This window comes from Schistocerca gregaria, chromosome 6, assembly GCF_023897955.1.
Source record: "Schistocerca gregaria isolate iqSchGreg1 chromosome 6, iqSchGreg1.2, whole genome shotgun sequence".
Taxonomy (NCBI): Eukaryota; Metazoa; Arthropoda; class Insecta; order Orthoptera; family Acrididae; genus Schistocerca; species Schistocerca gregaria.
Window position 1 is genome coordinate 192,852,834 of NC_064925.1, and position 25,007 is coordinate 192,877,840.

General features: G+C 40.8%; 1 protein-coding gene across 1 annotated transcript in view; it reads right to left on the reverse strand.

Annotated features, from left to right (window-relative positions):
• The window catches only part of LOC126278800 (formin-like), a 246,586-nt gene that overhangs the window by 87,387 nt on the left and 134,192 nt on the right, over nucleotides 1–25,007 (reverse strand). Inside the window, exons 8-10 of the mRNA XM_049979073.1 lie at nucleotides 19,276–19,360; nucleotides 18,829–19,055; nucleotides 18,685–18,746 (exon numbers count right to left, since the gene is read on the reverse strand). Of these exons, the coding sequence (XP_049835030.1) occupies nucleotides 18,685–18,746; nucleotides 18,829–19,055; nucleotides 19,276–19,360 (374 nt within the window). The remainder of the gene's footprint in view (nucleotides 1–18,684; nucleotides 18,747–18,828; nucleotides 19,056–19,275; nucleotides 19,361–25,007) is intronic.

A 25,007-nucleotide genomic window follows, 5' to 3' on the forward strand; every position in this document is an offset into this window, starting at 1 on the left:
AGAAACTTTGTAGGCTTAAATTGTCTAACAACTTTCTGTGTCTGATACAGACCAAATATTACAACAGCTTGCTATGGCCAAACTTATTAGTGAGCACAAAGTATTTTTTCAATTAAGCACATTAATTAATAAATAGGTGTCCAAATTTCAGTATCAACTATATTTGAAATAGTACAGGGGTTTCTACTTACCAAATCCCAAAATCACTGGTTAACAGACACAACAACAGATGATGTGACATTTATAGGAATACTGGAAGTACAATTCAAATTCATGCTCCACTGAAAGACTGATCCATTAACTCATTTATAATACTCTGTAAATACTATCAAGAAGGAGAGCTTTTAAAAATTTGGAGTCTAATATTAATAGGCAGAAAGAGCCACCTGCAAACTACTTTAGTGAAGTAGCAATTGCTAATCTACTCTTACTGAGAATTATGGAAATTACTTTTAAATAACTTCATATGTGTTAATGAATATCAAGAGAAAAGAGCTACTTTCAAATAAAATTCTGCTACTCCTCTTGTACTATTGAACTACTGTTTTATATATAATACTTCAAACAAAGCATCTTTGTGTAAAGTTACACCACTGAAAAAGATAATAATTAAATCACTGGATCTGTACACATAATCAAAAACAAATAATGTGGATGTGAAGAAAGTACAGAATATGAGGAAAATCCCAGAAGAGGACAAGAATAAAGAGACTAGTTGTCAAAGAGAAGGGAAATGATAAATATAAATCACTTCGTGATTGGCATCAATGCCAATATCACAGAGGGGAGGAGTATATCATTTACATTTGTGACTTCCTGATAAGTTTCTGACAATCTGTTATACTGATTAAGACAGTGCAAAAAGTTTTCTACAGTTTGGACTTTTATACAAAATGGATGTTACAGTTTAACATAAAACAGTTCATGTACTGATGGCAAAATGAAACTGGCCAGGAAAATATTTACAAAAGATTGATGTGAGCTTGGCCACTGTTAATGAATACCACAAAATATTATGGAAATGGCCTCCACTGACGTTGATGCAATGTTGTGCTAAGTTTATCAAACTATGGGACACATGTAGCAGCTGTGCTGGAAGGGTAGCAATATCATTTACAATGTTCTGCTGTAGCTCTTCCAGTGTGTGAGGATTACACCGGCCAACAGCGAAAATGTAAATGGGATGAAGTAAATGTATGCCTACTATAGCAACCATGCTGATAACATGAATGACAATGAAAACTCAAATTAGCTCTTGCTTACAAATTAAAGAAGGATGCATTTACATAATTATATTTTATTAGCTTCCATTGTTGATTCCTTCCCTTACAGGCTTTGGAATCTGTTTGTTAGTAGACCAAGTCATGAAGTTTCAGGAAACAATAGATGTGTTTATTTTGTCATTATTTTTAGCTTAAGCTCACAGGAACAAGGGGAAGGGTAAGAGGAAGGGAAGAATAGAGCATGTTTAGTTTAAGCTTACTTTCAGTCTGTTAAAAGTTGTATTCTGTTCATATACTGGAAGAACATGCAACTGAAGTATTGTTAGTGCTTGTGGTCACTGCAGCGATTCAATATGCTTCACAAGTGTATAAACAGTGCTGATAATTTTTAAAATGTGAATGAAAACTTGGTCCAGATAAGATGCATTATCTTTTTACTATCTGTACAACTGGTACACGTAAGCTTAAGATACATACTTGAAAATGACCAAATGTTGAAATTGGCCATTCTCGTAGATAATTGAAAATTAATGCAGCCTATCTGGACCATGTTTTCACTCGCAAAAAAAGTTGTGATTGTGCCTCTGGGAAAGCTGTGCCAAAGCACTTCATTATAAAAAGGAAGACGCCTACACATCAGTTGCTGGAATCAGGATCTCTCAACGTCAAATCCAAGAACATAATTCTCCCTGCTCTTATAAAACATTGGACCCATTGAAAACTTCATTAAGGCCAAGAAAAAGACTGGGGAAACATTTCTCTATTTGAGCAAGCATTTTCCACATCTTAGTGAGGCAAAGATATAAGAGGAAATATTCATCAGTCACTAGATATACAAACTGTACAATGATAAGCATTTCAACACATTCTTGATATGATGATGAAAAGTTAGCTTCGGCTGCCTGTGTTCAAGTGCCAACAAACTTTCTAGGTAATAAGAGGGAAGAAAACTAAACTGATCTTGTGTAAAATCCTGTGCACTGCTACAATAGACCATGGTGCAAACATTTCTTTAAAATTGCATTTCATAGATTCCCAGGTGGACATATTTCCTGACAACTGTAGTAAGGCAGCAAACAAGCAGCGAGAAAACTTCCACCACAAGATTTTGGACATGGAAGCTATAAACCAGCAAAAGTGTAGTGCATCAGTGTTGGCTGATTACTGCTGGATACTAATCAAGGAACCACCAGCAGGAAACTATAAACACCAGGCAAAGCAATTACGCCCTCACTGAACTATCTCTGAGGATTAACACTTAAGTACCTACACTGATCAGCCAGAACATTATGACCACCGACCTACTATCAATATACACCTGTGAAAGTGGTAGCAGTGTTGCCCAGCAAGGAACGACTGCCAGTCGGACACATGCACCCTGCATCTAGTATCAGCAAGCATGCTTTCCGTGTGTAGAATGGGGAAGGTATGTGATCTACATGAGCTTGAGCGAGGGCAGATTGCAATGGTCCAGAGGCTTGGCACCAACATTTTGGAAACTGCACGATTTTTCATGTCTTCAAGGAGTGCTTTGGTGAGAGGCCTTAAGTCATGGCAAAACCAAAAATGAAGGTGAAACTACATCCAGATGTAATGGGGTTGGGTGGCCACCCATATTACAAATGTAGGATACCATAGGCGGCACCGACTAGTAAAACATAAGCAGTGAACTGTGGAGCTTCACAGCATGTACATACCAATGTTGACAGGACAACATCAGCAACAGTGACTGAAATGGGCACATGACCATCGGCACTGGGCAGTGGTGCAGTGGCAGAGCATTGCATAGTCTGATGACTACTGATACCTTCTTCATAATGCACAAATCCGTTATCTTCCGGGGGAATAGCTCCTTGACACCTGGGCTGTGGGAGACAAGCCAGCAGCATCTCAATTATGCTCTGGGGAACATTCACGTCAGCGTCTTTGGGTCCAGTGGAGCTTGTGTGAGGCTCCATGATGGCCAAGGAGTATCATACACTGCTTGCAGACCATGTACAATTGACAAGCTGCCCCCCTCCCCTCCCCTCAAACTAACCAGATCTGAACCCAGTTTAACACATCCGAGATGTGACTGAACATGGTGTCAAGAGCTCATTGCCTCCCCTCTCTAGAATTTATAGGAATTGGGTGATGTGTGTGTGCGCACACTGATGTGCTGTCAACTCCATCTATGAACTATCAAGGCCTCATTGTTTCCACTGCATGATGTGTTGCTGCTTTTATCCATGCCGAAGATCAACATACCAGCTATCAGGTAGGTGGTCGTCGTCGTGGTTGGCAGGAGAGCCAACACCGTGTTACTAAAGGAGGCCGAAATGCACGCGTGTTAGCTCACGCAGGCTGGTGTGAGGTCTGGAACATGACAAGGGAATTAGAATTGAGAAAAAAGGACGTAGCTGGTGGAATACTTAACTTTAATCCATTAATGATGAACGTTGCTCGTGACAGTACATGATTCACAATATCACTAGAAGGAAGTCTCTCTAGACCTGCCGTGTGGCGGTGCTGGGTCTGCAATCACTGATAGTGGCGACACGTGGGTCCGACGTATACTACCGGACCGCGGACGATTTAAAGGCTACCACATAGCAAGTGTGGTGTCTGGTGGTGTCACCACATTCCTCCCCCACAAATCGGCGTATGGTTGTGGTATAAGGCTTCCGCCCACCGTGGGGAGGACCGCATGTTGACATATGTAACGAGGTGGGGAGCCTAACAATAGGTGAGGCTGTGCCACTCGCACCCTGGCATTCGGACCGCGGGGAGCTTGGAAATGCCTGTGAACCTGCTCCAGGGTGCACACCAACATGCGGTGTATGCACCAGTAGAGAGACAGCAGGGGCCAAAGGGTCGACCTCCATTGGGCCGGGGCACCCGACGGGCAAAGACGACATATGGTCCAGACAGGGCAAGAGTTCCATGTTGGAGGACAACTGGCAAATCCCGTGCGACGACAGAGGTGAAACTGATTGAGATGTCAATGCACCTCACCAGAGGCCCCCGAAACCAGATACATAGCGCGTCCGAGGCAGCGAAGAATGCGCCCTTCGAGCCAATGCCGTGAACCTCGATAGTGACAATAGTAGACAACGTCACCTGGAGCAAAAGCAGGTGTCTGCCGCTGTACAGGAAACTGATACGGCGGATGTAGCAAAGACATCAAGGTTCGATGACGACGACCTTGGAGCAACTCAGCCGGCGAGCAACCATCTCGGGGCTGAGAGCGATAGGAGGACAAAAAGAGCAATAACGTGTCCTCCCGGGAATGCGACTGTCAACTGCAACATCTGTGACTTGAAAGTGCTGACCAATCGTTCAGTGGCACCATTTGACTTGGTGAAAGTGGTGCGGACGTCCGATGTTGAATACCATTGCCCTTGCAGAATGACAAATTCTGCGGACATGAATTGTGGGCCATTGTCGGAAACAATAGTCTGTGGAAGACCTTCAATGCAAAAGATAGCAGATAACCCTTGGATAGTGGCAGATGACGTCATGGAAAACATCCAGACAACGAAAGAAAAATTACTGAATGAATCTACCACAACTAACCATCAAGCATTATAGAATGGACCAGCAAAATCGATGTGTAAGCGTTGCCAAGGCGAAGTGGCTTTTGGCCACAGAAAGAATTTCTGTGGTGATGCTGATTGTTGTTCGGCACACACCATGTAAGAGGAGCACATATTTGTAGTCGCGGCATCGATTCCAAACCAAGTACAGTGCTGACGAGCAAGTTGTTTCATTCTCACTATACCCCAATGTCCTTGGTGGAGAAGCTGTAAGACAGAGGACTGTAACGAACGTGGTATCACAACCCTGGACTGATCATTATCAGAACACACCAGCAAAACACCATATCATACAAAAAGTCTCTCCTTGTGAGCAAAAAAATCAGTGAACCAACGGATCCCCAATCTGTGACTTTGACAAGGGCCATTGTGTAGCAACAAAATGCACAACGGGAGCAAGGACAGGGTCGGCAGCTGTAGCTGTAGCAACACAACGAAAATCAATCGGAAACGATTCCACCACGTCATCGGTTTCCGCATCAATGAACAGGCAAGCAAGTTCGGAGGAACTGAATGCCTTATCCTCAGCAACAGGCAAGCGGGACAACGCATCGGCATTTCCGTGCTTAGCAATGGACTGATACAAGATATCGTAGCAGTACTGCGAGAGGAAAATAGACCAGCCAATTTATTTCTGCGCTGTACGTGGAGGTACAGACTTGGTCGGACGAAAAAGCGATGTCAAAGGTTTGTGGTCTGTGATTATGGTAAAGTGACGACCATACAAGAAATCATGAAACTTTGTAACACCAAATACAAGAGCCAATGCTTCTTTCTCGATCTGTGAATAATTTCTTTGAGCAGACGAGAGCAATTTGGACGCAAAAGCAATAGGGCGATCGTGCGATCCATCTTTGTGCACAAGCACAGCACCGATCCCGAAATCCGATGCATCCACCATCAACAAAATGGGCTTCTGGGGCTTGAATGGCATAAGGCAAGTATTGGAAAGCAACGCCGAGTTCAACTGGCAAAAATCACTTTCACATTCCATCGTCCAGATGAACAGAACACCTTTACGGCATAAGCGATGAAGCGGAGCTGAAATGGAAGAGGCATGAGGCACATAGCTGTTATAATACGTAATTTTTCCCAGCACACACTGTAGCTGCTTCAAATTCTGCAGCGAAGGCAAGTCTTGTATGGCACGAAGGTGTGTGGGACTGGGATGTATGCCTTGGGCATTGAGTACATGGCCGAAGTATGGCAAGTCATGAGCAAAAAACACACATTTGTCCTTCCACAAGTGAAGACCATTTTGTCGCAAGACCTGAAATAATTTTTCTGAGATTGTCCAAATGTTCTTCTTCTGTCTTTCCAGAGATCACAATATCATCCAGATAATTTGCTGCAGTTGGGGCCAATGCACAAACAGTTTGTAGATATTGCTGAAACAATGCAGGGGCGGATGCACACCCGAATGGCAGTCATTTGAATTGAAACAAACCAAAATGAGTGTTAACCACCAAAACGTGCTGGGATCCTTCGTCCACCGGTATTTGCAAGTACGCATCTGCGAGGTTCAACTTCGAAAAATATTTACCCGGGCACAGTTTGTCAACAAGATCTTCCGGGCACGGTAAAGGAAAAGTTGTAATAACTAGTTGTGGATTCACTGTTGCCTTAAAGTCCACACAAAGTCTCAACTTTCCAGAAGGTTTTGCCAAAATTACTAAGGGTGATGCCCAGAGAGAAGCCTGCACACTTTCAATTACACGTTGTGATTCCAAATCGTGTAATGTTTTTGCGACCTCATCACACAATACGTGGGGAACATTGCGTGCTCTGAAAAATTTCAGTTGCGCTTTTACTTTCAGTTCCAAATGTGCTTTATAGTTCTAAGCGCAACCGAGGCCCGGTGCAAAAATGTTGCAAATTCTTCACACAGACGAGAAACACTTTCTGAAGGCACCATCTGTTTCACTGATAGGACCTGATTTACTATAGACAAGTTAAACAACTGAAATAAATCGAAACCAAACAAGTTCACTGCAGAAGAAGAATGAAGGACGTAAAATGACAAGTTTTGTTTGTCCTTTGTATGTTGCAAGAAGGCTGCACTGTCCTAATACAGAGATATCTTGACTGAATAACTAGTTAACTTAACAATTGCGGCACGCAACGGAGGTGTGCCCAGCAGTTTGTAAGTGTCTTGATAGATCAGTGAAACTGCAGCTCCGGTATCAAGCTGGAATGGTATCATTTTGCCATTAATGTCCAAGTCCACAAAAAGTTTATTGTCCTGCTGACGACAAGAGCGAATGTCTCATGCAACGTGAACTGACACTGGTACATAATCACTTGCGACTTGACGGGAGTTCCGGCGACGTCGACGCACTCTATTTTTGGGACGAACACAGTCGCTGTTAGAGAGAGTGGCACTGGACGGAGTGGTATGAACTACATGAATTTCCATGTGCGAAGTTTTGCGAGCCTGAGTATCCTTGGTTTGATTCAGATTCCGGCGCGAAGCAAAGGGCCTGGTACGGTTTTTTAGCTTCCAATCTGAGATTTTTCTGGCAAACACTCTGAACATGTCCTTTTTTATTACAATAAAAGCAAATAGCTTGGTGTGACGGGCAATTCTCACGCGAATGTTTAGTAGCACACCGCGGGCATGATTTGATCACTGCAGTTGCTTGCCGACGCGGCACATGTGGCTGAGAGCCTGGAGGCAGCAGCGCGGCCGGGCGCAAGGGCTGTTACCTGCTTCGTGCAGTTCGCCTGGTGGGCCGGTTAACCTGACACACTGCTGGCGAAGTTTCAAATGATTCCTGAGCAAAGTCAAGTGTGTCCTGCCGACCCAATATGTCAATCACTTGTTGAAGGGAGGGATTTAGTAGTTTCAAAATCTGTTCCCTTATATGAACATCAGAAACATTCTGTGCAATTGCATCACGTACCATAGTATGTGAATAAGGGAGTCCACATTGACACTCAAAAGCACAATCCCTAGTAAGGCCTTGCAAGGTTGCAACCCACTCCCGATTAGTCTGACCTGCCGTACGTTTTGTACGAAAGAAGGTATACCGCTTGGCAACTACATTGACTTATTCTTTGAAATATGCATCTAATGCAGACAAAATTTCTTCGTAGGACAGAGTTGCTACATCGTGTCGGGGAAATAATATGACTATCACACGGTACGTTTGTACCCCGATGGATGAAAGGAGAAAAGGCTGCCACTCGTTACCTTGAATTCTGTAGGCGGCGAGATGGAATCAAAATTGGCGGGACCACTTCGTCCAGATTTCCAGTGCAGCATCAAAAGGTCGAAAAGTGGGTGCAACAGCATGTTGTGGCTGCGTTAGCGGTGAAGTGGCGGCTGCCGCATCATTTTGCATTGCACGTTGACCCTGGACGAGCTGTCCAAGGACATCCAGTAACGCCTGCGTCTGCTGATTCTGTAAGCGATAAAATTCAGACAGTACATCTGGAGATTGTGGTGAAGCCATTACACAAGTAAATCAGGGCAGTTTAAAGAAGAACGTGGTTTTGCCTCGTCACCAATGTTGTGGTTGGCAGGAGAGCCAACACCGTGTTACTAAAGGAGGCCGAAATGCATGTGTTTTAGGTCATGCAGGCTGGCGTAAGGTCTGGAACATGATAAGGGAATTAGAAATGAGAAAAACAGACGTAGCTGATGGAATACTTAACTTTAATCCATTAATGATTAACATCGCTCGTGACAGTACACGATTCACAATATCAATAGAAACTGATAATGGCGCCTTGCTAGGTCATAGCAAATAACGTAGCTGAAGGCTATGCTAACTATTGTCTCGGCAAATGAGAGCGTATTTTGTCAGTGAACCATCGCTAGAGAAGTCAGCTGTACAACTGGGGCGAGTGCTAGGAAGTCTCTCTAGACCTGCTGTGTGGCGGCACTTGGTCTGCAATCACTGATAGTGGCGACACGCGGGTCCGGTGTATACTACCGGACTGCGGCCGATTTAAAGGTTACTACCTAGCAAGTGTGGTGTCTGGCGGTGACACCACAGTCGCAATGTTCTGATTGATCAGTGCACATGCATAAGCTTATATAAGCAATAACAAAGTTATTATAACTCCAAAAGAACAGCTGAATCTTGTGTTTTCATTAACATTTTCATCATCAGCACACCAAAACCGTGAATATCTGCTGTTTTCATGTCAGTTACGGAAAAGTAACATTTTATTGCTTTGTGTTATTGGTGTGCACCTCACCCTTCAATTTGCCCCACAGGTAAAAATTACATGGAGAGAGATCAGATGATCAAGGTGCCCATGAGATTGCACTGCCTCTGATGACTGTCCTCTCCTCATTGAACACCACATTCCCTCATACATACAGATATACATTAATCTTTGTTCCATAGATCATGAATATGACCTTTCATAATGATGAGGAACATGTCACTTTAACATAAGTTTTCTTTACACAAAATAATTACCATGATTATTTTTTTACAGTTACTACTTCATATCTAAAATTTCATATACTGAGTGGAAGGAGTCGTCATTCAGAAATTTGCTTTTAAATGTTAGTTGGCTGTCTGTAAGACTTTTAATGCTATTTTCCAAATGACCAAAGATTTTTGTGGCAGCATAATTCACCCCTTTCTGTGCAAGGTGAGATTTACCCAGAATAGTGAAGATCATCCTTTCTTCTAGTGTTGTAACTATGCACTTAACTGCTATTTTTGAATTGGGATGGGTTATTAGTGACAAATTTCGTAAGCAAATATATGTATTGCAAAGGTACTGTGAATATCCTGAGTTCTTTAAATAAATGTCTTACTATGCAACAGCCTCCCAAAGATCATTATGAACTGTCCAATATCACCTTTATTTATTCTGGAGGAAGAGCATTAAATATCTTTATACCAGAGTACTGCACACCCTCTGCACAACTTTCAAATTTTTAGCTTCATTGTGGAAATCATGTTTCCTCCTTGTGTTGTACTGATGGTATTCACTGTTACATTTGTAAAAATCAGTGTTTTTACTTATGAAACACACAAGTCAATATACGTATTGAGAAGTAGTTGTGAGAAGTTTTATGTGCATCTGTGTATTTATCATACTATTCAGAGCTTCCTCGTGCCTTTTATGTGTATTTTTATAGGTATCGTTCAGTTCAGTTTGGCCAAAAACCTATTCTTTGTATATACATTTAGAATATTCTGGAATGACATATTCTCGTGATTGTTAATTGATTGTTGTCATTAACAAAAATACACACATATGACAAATTAAACATCAGATCGTGAAATTGAAGTAATAAATGTTTAGTAACAAATATTAAGAGGATGTGGAAATGTTAGTATCAATAACTGGCACCTCTAATTATCATAATTGCAATTTGTAAATTTGCTAACACAAAAACCTCATTACGATTCAAATGAAAATAACAATCATTATCCAGTGATGAAATTTCATTCATTATTCATTTTTATGTAATTCATTGTAATTAACGATGCTTGTAAATAATGCAGATATTTACCTCTTGTTAGTTACACCACCCAAATTTACAAAATTCTGGTATTTGAGAAAACATATGCACTTAATTTATGTAATCTGTTAGAGCCCAATGTGTATACTTTGAACAAATGGTCACAATAAAATCCGTAGAGTCACTAATTATGAAATCAAGGTAACATCAAAATAATTGTTGAAATCAAATTGTGAATTATTTTCACATATAAAACCAAGATGATGATAAAAATATTATGTTATTTGACATTATATTTTATAACCTGCACAAATGTAACAGCAGTTAGTTTGGATGAAATTGGTTTTAATCATAAGTTACACTTTGAAATAAATTAACAGTGGTAGCAATTGTTAAAATTGTATTAAAGGGATGCAGCAACACTGTGCGAGGAGTCAGACAAGTTTTGTTTACTTCAGGAGTCAGTGCAGTTCAGTTCAGCACTTATGTTAGTTCTGTCGATCAGCTGATGACAATAAATACTATGCCAAGCTTGAAATTTTCGTGATGTTCTCATTATTCGCAGCATCCACAACATTGATGAACAGTTTCAGCAGATCATCAATGTGTTTCCTACAGTTCAATTTCTCATCAATGGACACTCAAATTTCGAATATTCTGCCTTAGCAACAGACTTCTGTGCATAATCTATATTTATCAATGGTGTTATGCCTTTTACTGTACAGAATTGTAGAAATTGTATTTTCTCAAAATTTCGTTAGAGTTTATTTGCAGAGAACCACTTCATAAATTTCTGCAAGACATTATTTACAATTTCCTCAGCTGATTCTTGCTTGTTGGGTGTGATTGTTATACTTTTATCATCTGCAGAAAGAACTAGCTTTGCATCTTCATGAATACAGAGTGGCATGTCATTAATATATATTAAGAACAATGAGGGATCAGAGACTGAACCTTGTGGGACACCATTCTTGAGACATTCCCAGTTAGAGGACTCTGCTGATTTTTGCGGACTATCTGTACTGTTAACTTCAACCTTCTGCATTCTTCCAGTTAAATATGAAGTAAACCATTTGTGCACTGTCACACTCATACCACAATACCTTAGCTTATCTAGAAAAAATTAATGATTCACACAATCGACAGACTTTGAGAGATCGCAAAATACCCAAATGGGTGTTTTTCAGTTATTCAATGCATTTAATATTTGATTAGTGAAAGCATTTCCAGCATTTTCTATTGAAAAGCCTTTCTGAAAACCAAACTGATATTTTGTTAGTACTATATTTTTACAAATATGTGATGCTACTGTTGAATACATTATTTTTTCAAGAATTTTGGATAAAGCTGTCGGAAGTGAGATTGGGGAGTAGTTGTTAGCATCAGACCTCTCCCCTGTGCTTTCGATTGTCCTGTTTCCCTATTAACATCGTTCCACATTGTTTTAATTTTATTGTCAGATGTGTTAATCTCAGATGGGGAACCTCACACGTTGTACTCCATCCACTCATCCACCCAGCCAAGCGGTCATTTATACATGACCAACATTTCATCACGGCTCATCTTCTTTTTGCTTTGCATATCTCGATGAAATACTCATTTCAAGCCACGCGGTTGAGGAACACCAAACTCATTTATCCAAGGTCCTCCAGACCTTGAACTCCAACAGTGTCATGGTTAACAAGGACAGATTCCAATTGCGCCAGTCTTCTGTCACATTTTTGGATTACATCATCTCCAGAGCTGGAATACAGCCTCCCAAATCCCATGTGCAGGCCATTACATCAGTGCCGCCTCCAGCTATTTCCAAAGAACTCCAACGTTTCTTGGGTACAATAAATTACTACCATCAGCATCTGTCTTCTGCCGCCAATGTGCAGGCCCCACTGACAGACTAGCTGTCGGGCAAACAGACTCCAGGCCTTAAAACAGTTCCCTGGACTGAACCTATGCTGGAGGCCTTGAAGGCTGTAAAACCTTCCTTACCTCATGCCATGACACTCTCGCTCATCCTGACCTGTCAGCCGAGTTGTTCATCACTAAGGACGCCAGCAACATAATGGTGGAAGCAGTTCTACAGCAACACAAAGGCAACATGACAACTCCCCTTCATATCTTCTCTAAAAATTGTCTACAGCTCAGAAGCAATACTATGCTTTTGATAGGGTACTTCTGGTGGTCTACGAATCCGTCAAACACTATCGCCTGACGTCAAGGGCCATTCTTTCTTCATCCTTACTGATCACAAACCATTAGCAGATGCTTTCTGCAACCCTCCCGAGGACTCACCCCGTCAGCATTTCCACCACTGATTTAGTCTCTCAATTCACAACAGATGTTTGCTACATCAGAGGCACAGAAAACATCTTCGCTGAATTTTTCTTGTGGATCAATAATGTCTCACGCATCATCGACTTATCAAACCTGGTTGCTCTCCAGGCCTCTGACGAGGAATCTCAAGCTCTCCTCACAGATCCTCAAATATCTCTCATGTTTACCAAAGCCAAGTTCCCTAGCGTTTTGTATGAGGTGTGATGTGATTCTTATACCGACACCCTGCGTCCGTTGCTCCCACCCACATTGCGCCAGCAAGCCATCGATGCCTTGTATAACCTTGCTCACCCTTGCGTCTGTACCACCACATGACTCGTATCCAAGCATTTCCTTTCGAAAAATATTAAATGGGACTGTCAGACCTGGGTACACAGTTTTATCTCCTATCAACGCAACAAAATCAGCCACCACACCTCCCCTGCACTAGGCAAATTCAACATTATGCAAGAAAGATTTCATCATGTACATATCAACCTTATCAGTCCACTACCACCAGAGGGTCACAGATATATTCTCTCAACAATTGACCACACGTCTTACGGGGTGGAAGCTGTTTCCCCTTACCCAACATCATCGCTGAAACCACAGCCAAGGGTTTCATCTCCTCATGGATTGTCATGTTCGGTTGCCTGACCACCATCACCACCAACCAAGTTCGGCAGTTTGAGTCTGCCCTGTTCACCATTTTATGTAATATCCGCTGAATTAAATAAAAATTCATATAACAGTCTACCACCCGCAGAACAATGGGTTAGCTAAACATTGGCACCACACCCTCAAAACTGCATTCAGGTGCCATGACTGCTCTGGTCTGAGGTGCTTCCATGGGTTTTACTCACTCTCCATTCAACCTTTAAACCAGGCTTACAGGGAACCATCTCCGAATTCGTTTTTGGGTAGAACCCAGTCCTACCAGGGTAACTTACCCTGCTTCAAGAACCTGAGGATTTTCCCCTCTCACCAGGTTTCATCAGATGGATGCGCATTCACTTCAAACATACACAGCTGCACCCGCCTATCAGCCATTCCCCACTGGACACTTACATGCCAACCGCACTCAACACTTGGTCCCACATTATGCTCAGGCATGATTCCATTAGTCAACCCCTGCAATCACCCTACCGTGGCCTTTTAAAGTACTCTGGCAGGGTGAGACACCATTCGACATTATGGTTAAAGATCGTCCTCAAACTGTTTCATTACACAGGCTCAAACCTGCTTCCATGGACTCCGACTCCTCTCTACCATCTCAGTCGGACCCTGCTGACAACTTTTCCACCACGTAGCCTGGAAATACTTTGTCTCATCCTATGGTGCTGTTTCCTCCAACCTATAATGCATCGTCGCCATGCGCAGGTTTTCCAGGCACATCACCATCCACCCCATGTGCAGGTTTCGCCGCCACTTCTCAAACTGCAGAGACTTGCTTTCACACATTCAACCTGTGCTACAACATGCCACCACACCGTGTGAATGATGTGTCTGTCACCACCTTTGACGACTGTGGGCTCATGCTCCTAACAGACACCATGGCCTCCAACAGGCAGTTAAATGTCAGTGTAGCAACTATGCTGTCCCTCCCTCACGAGTATGACCCGTCAGAAATTCACACATTCATCTCCTCGGATGGCTCTATCTGCATTCGGGGTGGGTATGCCTGCACCAAGCCACAGGCCATTCAACATGCCTGCTCTTGGGCCAGCAGACTGACTACGAGGTCAACCTGCCGCCAATCACTCTGCCTCCACTGTGATGGAAATCCCAGTCTTGCACCTGCTGACTTACATGACTACTACTGATGCCAATGATCACAAGACCTCCACTCAAGCCTCACAGGTGGTACTTTGTACTGCGAGGGGGAGCTGTGTGGTGTTGATAGGTCATATCAAGCATGATTAACACCATCTTTGACTCTCATCGCTCTGCCGAGCCTCCATGTTAGTTTTTAGTTCTGTTCTGTATCTCAAGCTGTGTACATGTTTATGACTAACTGCAAAATATATATCTGTGTGGAATTTAATGTGGATAGTTATTGCATTCGACCAATAATCATACCCCATTTCCATTCTCTTGTGTAGCTCCTCAGATGGGAACTGCTTCTCTTCAAATTTATTTATTCTTACTGCCCATATAGTCTTAAACTACATAATTAGTTTCATCCATTCTTGCTTCTTCATTGCTTTTCATACTTTCACATCAAATACTGTATACTGTCTGCATTATTTCTATTTACTGATGACTGGTTCCCTTTGACACTGGAGGTGTAGTTCTGCAGAGGCCACTGAGTGGGAGCTAGACCAAATGTGAAAGTCATTCACATACAAAGCAGGGGTGACCAACAGTCCAGCAGAGGCCACAAGTCCACTAATAGTGATGAGAGCAGGGACACTAAATATGTGGAACACCACTCTCCTGGGTCTGTGGAGAGCTGAGAACAGAGCCAACCTGAACTCTGAACAACTGGTGGGACAGGAACTGGCAAATAAAAATTGGGAGGGTCCTCGAAGACCTCACTCATGGAGTGTATGGAGTAGGTCTTACGAAGATCAAGGAAAACTGTAAGAAGATAGCAGTGCTGAGAAAAGGTTTGCTGAACTGTGGTTCCCAATCAAGGCAGATGAGCAGTTGGAGACCATCCCTCCTGCAAGCAGCACTGTTAAGGAGATATTAGGTCCTGGAAATCAAGGACACAATTGAGCTGACAAGCCACCATTGTTTTTAGTAACTTACAGGAGACCATGGTCAGGATGACTGGCCAGTAACTGCATGGGAAGATGGATCATTTTCTGGCTTAAGGACAGAAACCACAATACTGTCTATCCACTGCAAGGAGAAAAAGCCTTGGAGCCAAACACTGTTAAACATCTGGAGGAGAAATTATAGTTGTGAAGGACAGAGGTGTTGAAGCAGTCGGTTATAGATGGAACCAGCACCCAGAGCTGAATCATGGGAAGAAGAGAGGGCCAGAAGGAGCTCCCATTCCATGAAAGGTTTATCATAGGATCTAGCCTGACAAGGGGTAAAATATAAGTGGGAAGATTCAGCTCATTGTTTCTGGAGGAAGAATGCAGCTGGATAGGAGGCTGACACCTATGCTGTCACAAAGTGGATCATAATTGGTTCACAAGAACTGATGGATCTGGACAAAGGCCATCGGAGGGGCAAGGGTCAGAATGGAAGACTGCCATGGGAAACCTCGGAGGGTGCGGAGTGTAGCCACACCTGTGACAGACAGACAGAAGAACTGAGAGAGGAGACAAAGCACCAACACACCAACTTGCTCTGTACGAATGAGTAACAGGCTTTGACACAAAGATGTCTGAGTAAGTACGGAGGTTTATGGGCTGAAGCCAATCACACTGGTCACTATCCTTCACCAACAACAATGGAGTGACAAGAGGTCAGACACACATTGCAAGGGAGGAGATGACACCACCACCAGGCCACCTGGTGGGGGGCGGGGGAGTGGCCATCTTGTGATGGATGGATGGATGGATGGATGGATGGAGAGAAGACTACAGAAGGCTTCTGTGAGATCCAGAACTGGAAGATAATGGCAACCTTGCAACCTTGGGGCATCCAGACTGTGTGTCCCCTGGACGAGTTGTGATAGCTTGCCTCTGGCCTGAGAGATTGCTTGGGGGGAGGGGTCCTGGGAGGAAGCCCCATCACCGACTGGTGCCAAAAAGATGGTGACATTTCTGCAGTATTGGAGGTGAAGTGAAACCTGGGCAGGGAAGTTTTCATCAATAGCAAATCCAACTGTATCTTACTGAGAAACTTCACTTCACCAAACTTATTTTTGATATTTTCCACAAAGAGTAATGGTTTGTTGGTGGTGAAAGTGTCCTCATCAGTCCTGGTGCAGACCAGGTAATGGGAAAAGTGTTTCACCCCAAGCTGGAGAGAGTGTCCCTATTCCCAGAGTGTAGCCTGGAAGGGAAGACTACAGGGTCATAAGAAGCAGTATTGGATGATCCATTACCAACCAAAGAGATGGCTTTAGAAGAACGTCCAGTTTTTTGGTGCTTCATATATCTCAAATGCAAAGCATCCACCCTAATACCACCCACTCTGACCAGCGGCTCCTCTCAGGGGCGCAAGAGTGAGTGTAAGAGTGTATTTTTGACAAAGGCTTTGCTGGCCAAAAGCTTATTGTGTTATATGACAGTCTTGGTTGAGCCTATCTGTGATCTGTGACTGAGCAGTTTGCTATACAGTGAGTAGCAACTATCCTTTCCTATTTAAATTTGTGCTTGCGCAGGGGCGGACGTGGGTGTGTATTTTGTGCTAAATGACTGTGGAAACTATTTAAAACTGGATCTTCTTTTCATTCATGCAAAATCTTAGTTCAGCTGGTTGAGTGAAACAATAAGAAGTGAAGACTTTGACGTTTTCATATACTATATTAGTCAAGATTCAAAACCAGTTTAAGAAAGTTATGATAATCTGCCATAAAAAAACGCTGTATTTCATAGTTTAAAGTATAGATTTACACTTTTAAAACCTGGAGTATACTGGAAACCTATAACTTTATAAAAATACCCTCCAAATAATCACATTGCATAGTTTTCTTTTACTGAGTAACATGGGTGAAGTTGTGATGAGTATATTACTAGTTCATTACAAACCTTTTTATAGGGAAGCATAAAGAAAACACAAAATTTATGTAACTTTATAGACAACATGCTATATTTAGATCAATTTTAAAAAAATATAGTTAATAAATTTCTGTAAACTAGGTCATGTTCTACATTTCAGGGGGTAAAATTGAGTGAATTTGGATACATTTTGTAATAAATATTTACTTTCTGTCATTTCTTTGCCTTTTTTAAATGGTAGTACAGATGAATTGCCTTGAGCTCACATCATAGCAACTTCTCTTGACACTGTAACTTTATACCAAGCTAAACACTAAATTAAACTCCATCATTTGTCAAAAAAGGTACTTTCTGCTAGGGTAGACTACTCTTCCAGAGGACTCAGTCTGGCACCTGCCATACCTGCAACTAGTCATGTGTGTGACCATTCCACTGCAAATCACTCCACGCTACTAGATGTTTAGTGGATGTGACTGCAGCTAATGATCATTCAGCTATCATGTACTGGTACTTTAGACCCAGTGTGTTCATTTGTTTACGTTGAGCACCCCCTGATAATCACTGCACCATGTCCCAATCCTCCGTAGCTCTTCCTGTATTTTACCACAATTCTCCTAGCATTGTGGCTTGATTGTATACAATAGCATCATCTGCATACAGTGTTATTGGGCTTCCAACTTATCCATCAGGTAATTTTATTTATACATATCATGAACTGCAATAGCCTTAAAGTACACCCTTTGGGCTCCCAGAAACTACTTTTATGACTAAAGTTCTCTCTTCATTTACAATGGCATGCTGTATTCCATTTGCCAGAAATTCTTCAGTCTAATCACAAACCTGGTGTGATATTCCATAAACTTTTATTCTTCTCATTAGTTACATGTGTAAGTGTGTCAAATTTCTTTCAAAAGTCAAAGGTCACAACCTGTAGAGCATCTTAAGTACTACCATGTTCCTTAATTATGATCTGTAAAAGTTTTATTCATTTTGTCATTTGAAAGTGAGAGTTAACATAGTAACTAATGTGTTACAGAATTGGCAGTACTATAGTTCAAATGTAGAACAATACACCTAAAGGTGCAATGGAAAAAACTAAAATGTGTCTTACAGTGGTAATTGCCATTTGTGGCTCATCAGTAACATCTAGTTTTTACAGCTTCTAATTAAGGATATAATAAACTGAATCTTTCTTTCATCTTTCACTTTCTGATACTACACCCTATTTCTCTTCTGATCCCAAGTTAAATGTTTACATCCCTCAAAAATTTCAATGTGCTCTTGTTTCCTGTTAATTTGTACCTTTTGTACAGAAAATGAATGTGTTTATTAGCACTATTTCTGTTATTCCTATTTTTCAGAAATTGTTAGTAAACATATTACAGAATTACATTAGATCTCTAGACTGGATATTACATTCATTCATAAGCATCCCAACACTCATCTCACCTCTATTCTGAAACATTCTCTAATCTTTTATGGTGTCAACTATAATAAAAAAATATTTCTCCACTTACAGAATCATATATCTGTTGTAGAGCTTCCAAGTTCACAACTGATGTATCAAAATTGTATATTGCTGGAAAAAATAATATAATCAGAAACACTAATTTATGCATGCTATTACAGACTATACATTAATTGAATTTAAATATAGTTACCATTTTCTATTTCTGAAAATTCTACATGGAGGCTAGATGAAAGAATGCCAACATTCTGTGATCGCTTGCTGTCGAGTAGTTTTGCTGCTTGTTGCTTTGTAGGCTTTTCTTCTTTCTTCTTCACTGGTTTCCGTTCAGTCACTTGTCGAGAGAACAGATTTGCAAATTCATCAATGTCTTCTATTTTAGCTTCTTCCAGATCTTCCCACAGAGCTGTCTGCTGCTTACTATATGAAAAGTAACTGTTTGTAGGCTGAATAAGCCACTTTGGGCTTCATGAAAATACTATAAATAAATAAAATGAAGTTATGTTTGTAACCATCACTGTCAATAAGTAAAGTTTAATATTACAGTTTTAGCTGTAAGCTTCCCTGTACATTGCATGTGATAGGTTGAGAATATTCCTTATATTAATTTGACATTAAAAGAAATAAATACATAACTTACACACTTTCTGTCGCTGGCACAACAATTCGAGTCCAGTACAAAGGTTTCATAGGTACTGTTGGGTTCACAGGATTTTTCCTCAACACTGTGAATGCAGAATCAAATGACATACAAATGCCAATTACAGTATGAATTATTAGTACATAAAAACCATCTAACCAATAAAATGTTCATTAAATGTTATATTTCACAGTGAGAGGCTGGTTAAGTACTCAAAGATATGGAAGTTTCACTAAAAATTCAAAGTATAATGGCATACACTACCATGTTATGAATGAATGTTGTATGAGTGGAATTACAGACATCTCTAGCGTAGATTCAGCAAACAATGTAGCAGGCCTTTAATGAAATCTTTGAACACATATCAAGTTGAAAAATTTTAAGAAATGTTTAATGTAATTTGAGTGTGATATAAATGTAAGTAGGCACAATGGAATGTGAATATATTTAAATTGAGAGTATCAGTTATATGAAATGTTCTCAATTACGAGAGTATGTATGCTTAAGGGACAACAGCCAGTACATTTTGTGTCACGTGCATGTTTGCTGTAAAGATTGATGTACACTGTATACCACATTGTTAATAATCTTAACAATAATAATAACCCTTACCAGTATCTTTACAGAGCCTTTGATTATAGGTCTCACCTTATGTCTTTCAATTTCTCATGTAATTATGGGAAAGTCATTCATGTAGAAAAGGGAAAAAGGGAAAAAGGGGAAAAAGGGGGAAAAGGGGGAAAAGGGGAAAAAGGGGAAAAAGGGGGAAAAAGGGGAAAAAGGGGGAAAAGGGGGAAAAGGGGGAAAAGGGGGAAAAGGGGGAAAAGGGGGAAAAGGGGGAAAAGGGGGAAAAGGGGGAAAAGGGGGAAAAGGGGGAAAAGGGGGAAAAGGGGGAAAAGGGGGAAAAGGGGGAAAAGGGGGAAAAGGGGGAAAAGGGGGAAAAGGGGGAAAAGGGGGGAAAAGGGGGAAAAGGGGGAAAAGGGGGAAAAGGGGGAAAAGGGGGAAAAGGGGGAAAAGGGGGAAAAGGGGGAAAAGGGGGAAAAGGGGGAAAAGGGGGAAAAGGGGGAAAAGGGGGGAAAAGGGGGAAAAGGGGGAAAAGGGGGAAAAGGGGGAAAAGGGGGAAAAGGGGGGAAAAGGGGGGAAAAGGGGGGAAAAGGGGGAAAAGGGGGAAAAGGGGGAAAAGGGGGAAAAGGGGGAAAAGGGGGAAAAGGGGGAAAAGGGGGAAAAGGGGGAAAAGGGGGGAAAGGGGGGAAAGGGGGGAAAGGGGGGAAAGGGGGAAAAGGGGGAAAAGGGGGGAAAGGGGGGAAAGGGGGGAAAGGGGGGAAAAGGGGAAAAGGGGAAAAGGGGAAAAGGGGAAAAGGGAAAAGGGAAAAACGGAAAAGGGAAAAGAAATTGGGTCTAGAATCAAACCTTATGGTACCCCCTATGAAATAGTTCTCCACTTCAAGGAACACTTTGCTTGATGTTATAACAACATTTTTCTTTCTCTCTGTCAAATATGACTTGATTTCTGTAAAGCACTACCCATAATTTCATTTTTTTCATTTTTTATAATAGTAAGAAAACTACCTTCTTCAACTGTGGGCACAGAATCTGTATCCATTACGACAATGGCCAGTAAAAATGCATCTAAACAGAAGGGAATAAAACTTTGTAACTACAGGTTCTTCTGAGATTCTTAGAAAGTCTACTCATCTAAAGACCTCATTTCCTCCGCCCTGTACAGCCACAGACACTACTATTTCCAAGACCAGTTGTAATCCTATTTGTAATATAGACTGTTCAACCCTGTTTTGTCCATAAATTTGTCAAGCTTTGATTAAACCTGTCAAATATTCTCCAAGTTTGATAAAAACATTAAATAGTGCCATACACAGTCAAATATCTGACAACATGTTTGATCATGTCCGAGGTGCTTTAGAAAGAAATATGAACTTCGGCTAATAGATGCCACATGCTATTTAATGTTAAACACACATTTCAGCAGACACTTTCTACTTGTGACTTTTATCACAACCAGACACTGAGTTATTATTATTATTATTATTATTATTATTATTTCTTTCTTGTCTCAGACGTTATATCTGGTCAAAAGTAGAAAGTGACGCGTACCTTAATCAAGCGTGACTTCCTTTTAACTGTACGGTATATGTTATATTGCATTTAGGAACTTTCGGGTAATTGAACATGTATCAATAATTACGGATTTCTGTAGTTGTATATATAAGTTTGGATGTAGGTGTATTGCATTGATGTACTGGTGGATATTGTGTGGTACGATTCCTGTAGTTGATAGTATAATTGGTATAATGTCAACTTTATCCTGATGCCACATGTCCTTGACTTCCTCAGCCAGTTGGATGTATTTTTCAATTGTTTCTCCTCTTTTCTTCTGTATATTTGTTGTATTGGGTATGGATATTTAAATTAGTTGGGTTAATTTCTTCTTTTTATTTGTGCGTATGATGTCAGGTTTGTTATGTGGTGGCGTTTTATCTGTTATAATGGTTCTGTTCCAGTATAATTTGTATTCATCATTCTCCAGTACATTTTGTGGTGCATACTTGGATGTGGGAATGTGTTGTTTTGTTAGTTTATGTTGTATGGCAAGTTGTTAATGTATTATTTTTGCTACATTGTCATGTCTTCTGGGGTATTCTGTATTTGCTAGTATTGTGCATCCGCTTGTGATGTGATCTACTGTTTCTATTTGTTGTTTACAAAGTCTGCATTTATCCATTGTGGTATTGGGATCTTTAATAATATGCTTGCTGTAATATCTGGTGTTTATTGTTTGATCCTGTAATGCAATCATGAATCCTTCTGTCTCACTGTATATATTGCCTTTTCTTAGCCATGTGTTGGATGCGTCTTGATCGATGTGTGGCTGTGTTAGATGATACGGGTAATTGCCATGTAGTGTTTTCTTTTTCCAATTTACTTTCTTCGTATCTGTTGATGTTGTGATCTAAAGGGTTGTAGAAGTGGTTATGAAATTGCAGTGGTGGAGCCGACGTATTTATATGAGTGATTGCTTTGTGTACTTTGCTAGTTACTGCTCGTTCTAGAAAGAATTTTTTTAAATTGTCAACCTGTCCATAATGTAGGTTTTTATGTCGATAAATCCCCTTCCTCCTTCCTTTCTGCTTAATGTGAATCTTTCAGTTGCTGAATGTATGTGATGTATTCTATATTTGTGGCAATGTGATCGTGTAAGTGTATTGAGTGCTTCTAGGTCTGTGTTACTCCATTTCACTACTCCAAACTACTACTACTACTACTACTACTACTACTACTACTACTACTGTGGTTATTGTTTTTGGGCTGTAGAGGCACTCAATGGCAAGGTTATCAGCGCCTTTATGAATATTCAAAGAAACAAATATGGGTAACACAGTTGATCCACACTATCACTTCATATCACACCCCAACGGAAGCAAATTGACAGAGGAGGTAAAGCAACAATGTAGGGATATGTGACTGGCTGACCATTTACAGAAAAAAATGTGTGAGCTAGTCATCCTTTTAACACTTCAAGAACATTTCCCTAAAATTTTTGGAAACCTGTTGGACAGTTTGCAAAACCTTGGAATTATAACAACATTCATTTCAATGTCACTTTAGAGGGCAGATCTGCCAGCAAACTTGCAACTGAGCTCTGGTCTGAAAATAAAACACTATCTAGTAAAATGTGGTACACAGTGATCTCTACACCATGAGCACCACACATTAGAGCATCCTCTCACCAGAGCAAGAAGCCATGCATCAGAGGACTCGGGCCTATGCAAAGATGAGTAAGGAGGACCTCATCCTGTCTTGGTGGTACACCACAGCTGCATAGTGGGCTTAACTAGACATAGCTTATAGCCTGTCACTTCCAGTTGCTTGTATTCCCATCAACACATGACTCTGTACCTCACCAGTGAGGTGATAGCGTGCAGGGGGATGGCTCACTGAAATAACAGAGGATCACAACATGCCTCCTTGGTTGCTATGTCTGCCCTTTCACTCCCTGCAATACCCAAGTGACCTGGTACCCAGCAGAAATATACCTACTACCCCAGCCATTTTAGTTGGGAGGAAGGCATCCTGGATATTCTGGGTGAATTTATCTCCTGATACAAGCACTGTGGAGTGTGAACATGGAATCAGAAGACAAAAAATTTAGCAGTCTAAGCACATTTCATCTGCTCTGCCCACAACATCACATATAATTCAGCGTCAAAGACAGTAAATTCTTGAAGCAGTCAGACCTTGAGGACCCCCCATTTTGACCCATCCATAAGGACAGCTGTAAAATCATGATGTTCTACTAAAATGGTGGAAACTGAAGTATTAAAAACATATGCAGGACTGGGGTCTCTCCTTTACGGCACTAAATCCAAAATCTCTGTTGATCCATTGCAGAGGCAGGGAAGTGGCTAGTCAAATATTTAAAAAGAAAAATCACCAAACAGCAATGCAATTTGAGAGGTTATTTTATTTGATTTTCACAACCAGTAGGAAATCAGTATGCCATCTTCAAGCCCCTGCGTACTAATAAAAAGAAGAGTATACATGTAGTGTATATCAAGGCATACCACAGCTGACTTGACACAGAGTCAAGAATAACAATAATAAAAATAATAACAAAAGTTCTTAAAACTGACAAAATGCAAGTAGCAGCTTTAAGACAAGGACTTGTGTACATACAGCACAACAAAGTAAAATAAGTAGACATACTGGTTAGCACTGGAACTATTTTAACATGACAGAGTTATAATAGAACATGAAAAACATAAGATAAAGAATAGACAATATACAATCAGAAGCTCAACTAAACAAAGCTAGTCTCATTTTCTGTAGTAAAAAAAATCATAATTCTTACAGATGAGAAAAACCCTGGTTCGTATGAATCCTTATTCTCATTCAAAATAAAACAATGTGATATAATCTCTGAAGTACAAAATGGGGAACATATCTGTTGCCTAAGTATTATAACTACTGATGATATACCAGAATTATTATTCATAACATCAAAAATGCAACCAGCAACAAACCCGATTGAAGACAAAATGTTAAGTGAATAATGGTGTGCAAAGAATGTGCAAGGAACACTCACAATACACCTTGAGGGATTATGTTACTTATCATATCTATATTAACTAAGGGGAGCCCTCCAAAATCTCAGATGACAATGTTTTACTATTTTTGTGGTCTTCATACACTTACCTCACTTTTAGCTTGGTCCATCCCCAAATTGCCTACTGTGATACAACTTGCCATGTGTCAGTTCTGACATTTTATAGATAGGTGATTAGTGTGGTAACTTACATTCCCAGGGAAATAGTATTACAATGTTAGCTGAGATTTTGAAGGACTCATTGTTAATACGGATTTGAGGCCCTTGTTTGTTCCACTCTTGTATTTGCCAATTTATTAAGTAAAAAGGGACATACCATTTTACTTTGATTTGGTGTATGATGTATGCTCTAAAGGTATTTTATGAGTATTCCTCATGTGTTCCTTTCATACCATTATTCACTTAATACATTGTCTGCCATTAAATTTGTGACTGGTCACATTTTTCATGTTGTGACAACTACTTGCGATGTATAACCAGTGGTGATAAAACTTAAGCAATAAATATGCATGCCTCCGAGATTATATCACTTTGTTTATCTTTGAATGAGAATAGGTCTTTGTTGAAAAGGGTTTTTCTCAGCCACAAGAATTATGTACGTTTTTTTTTT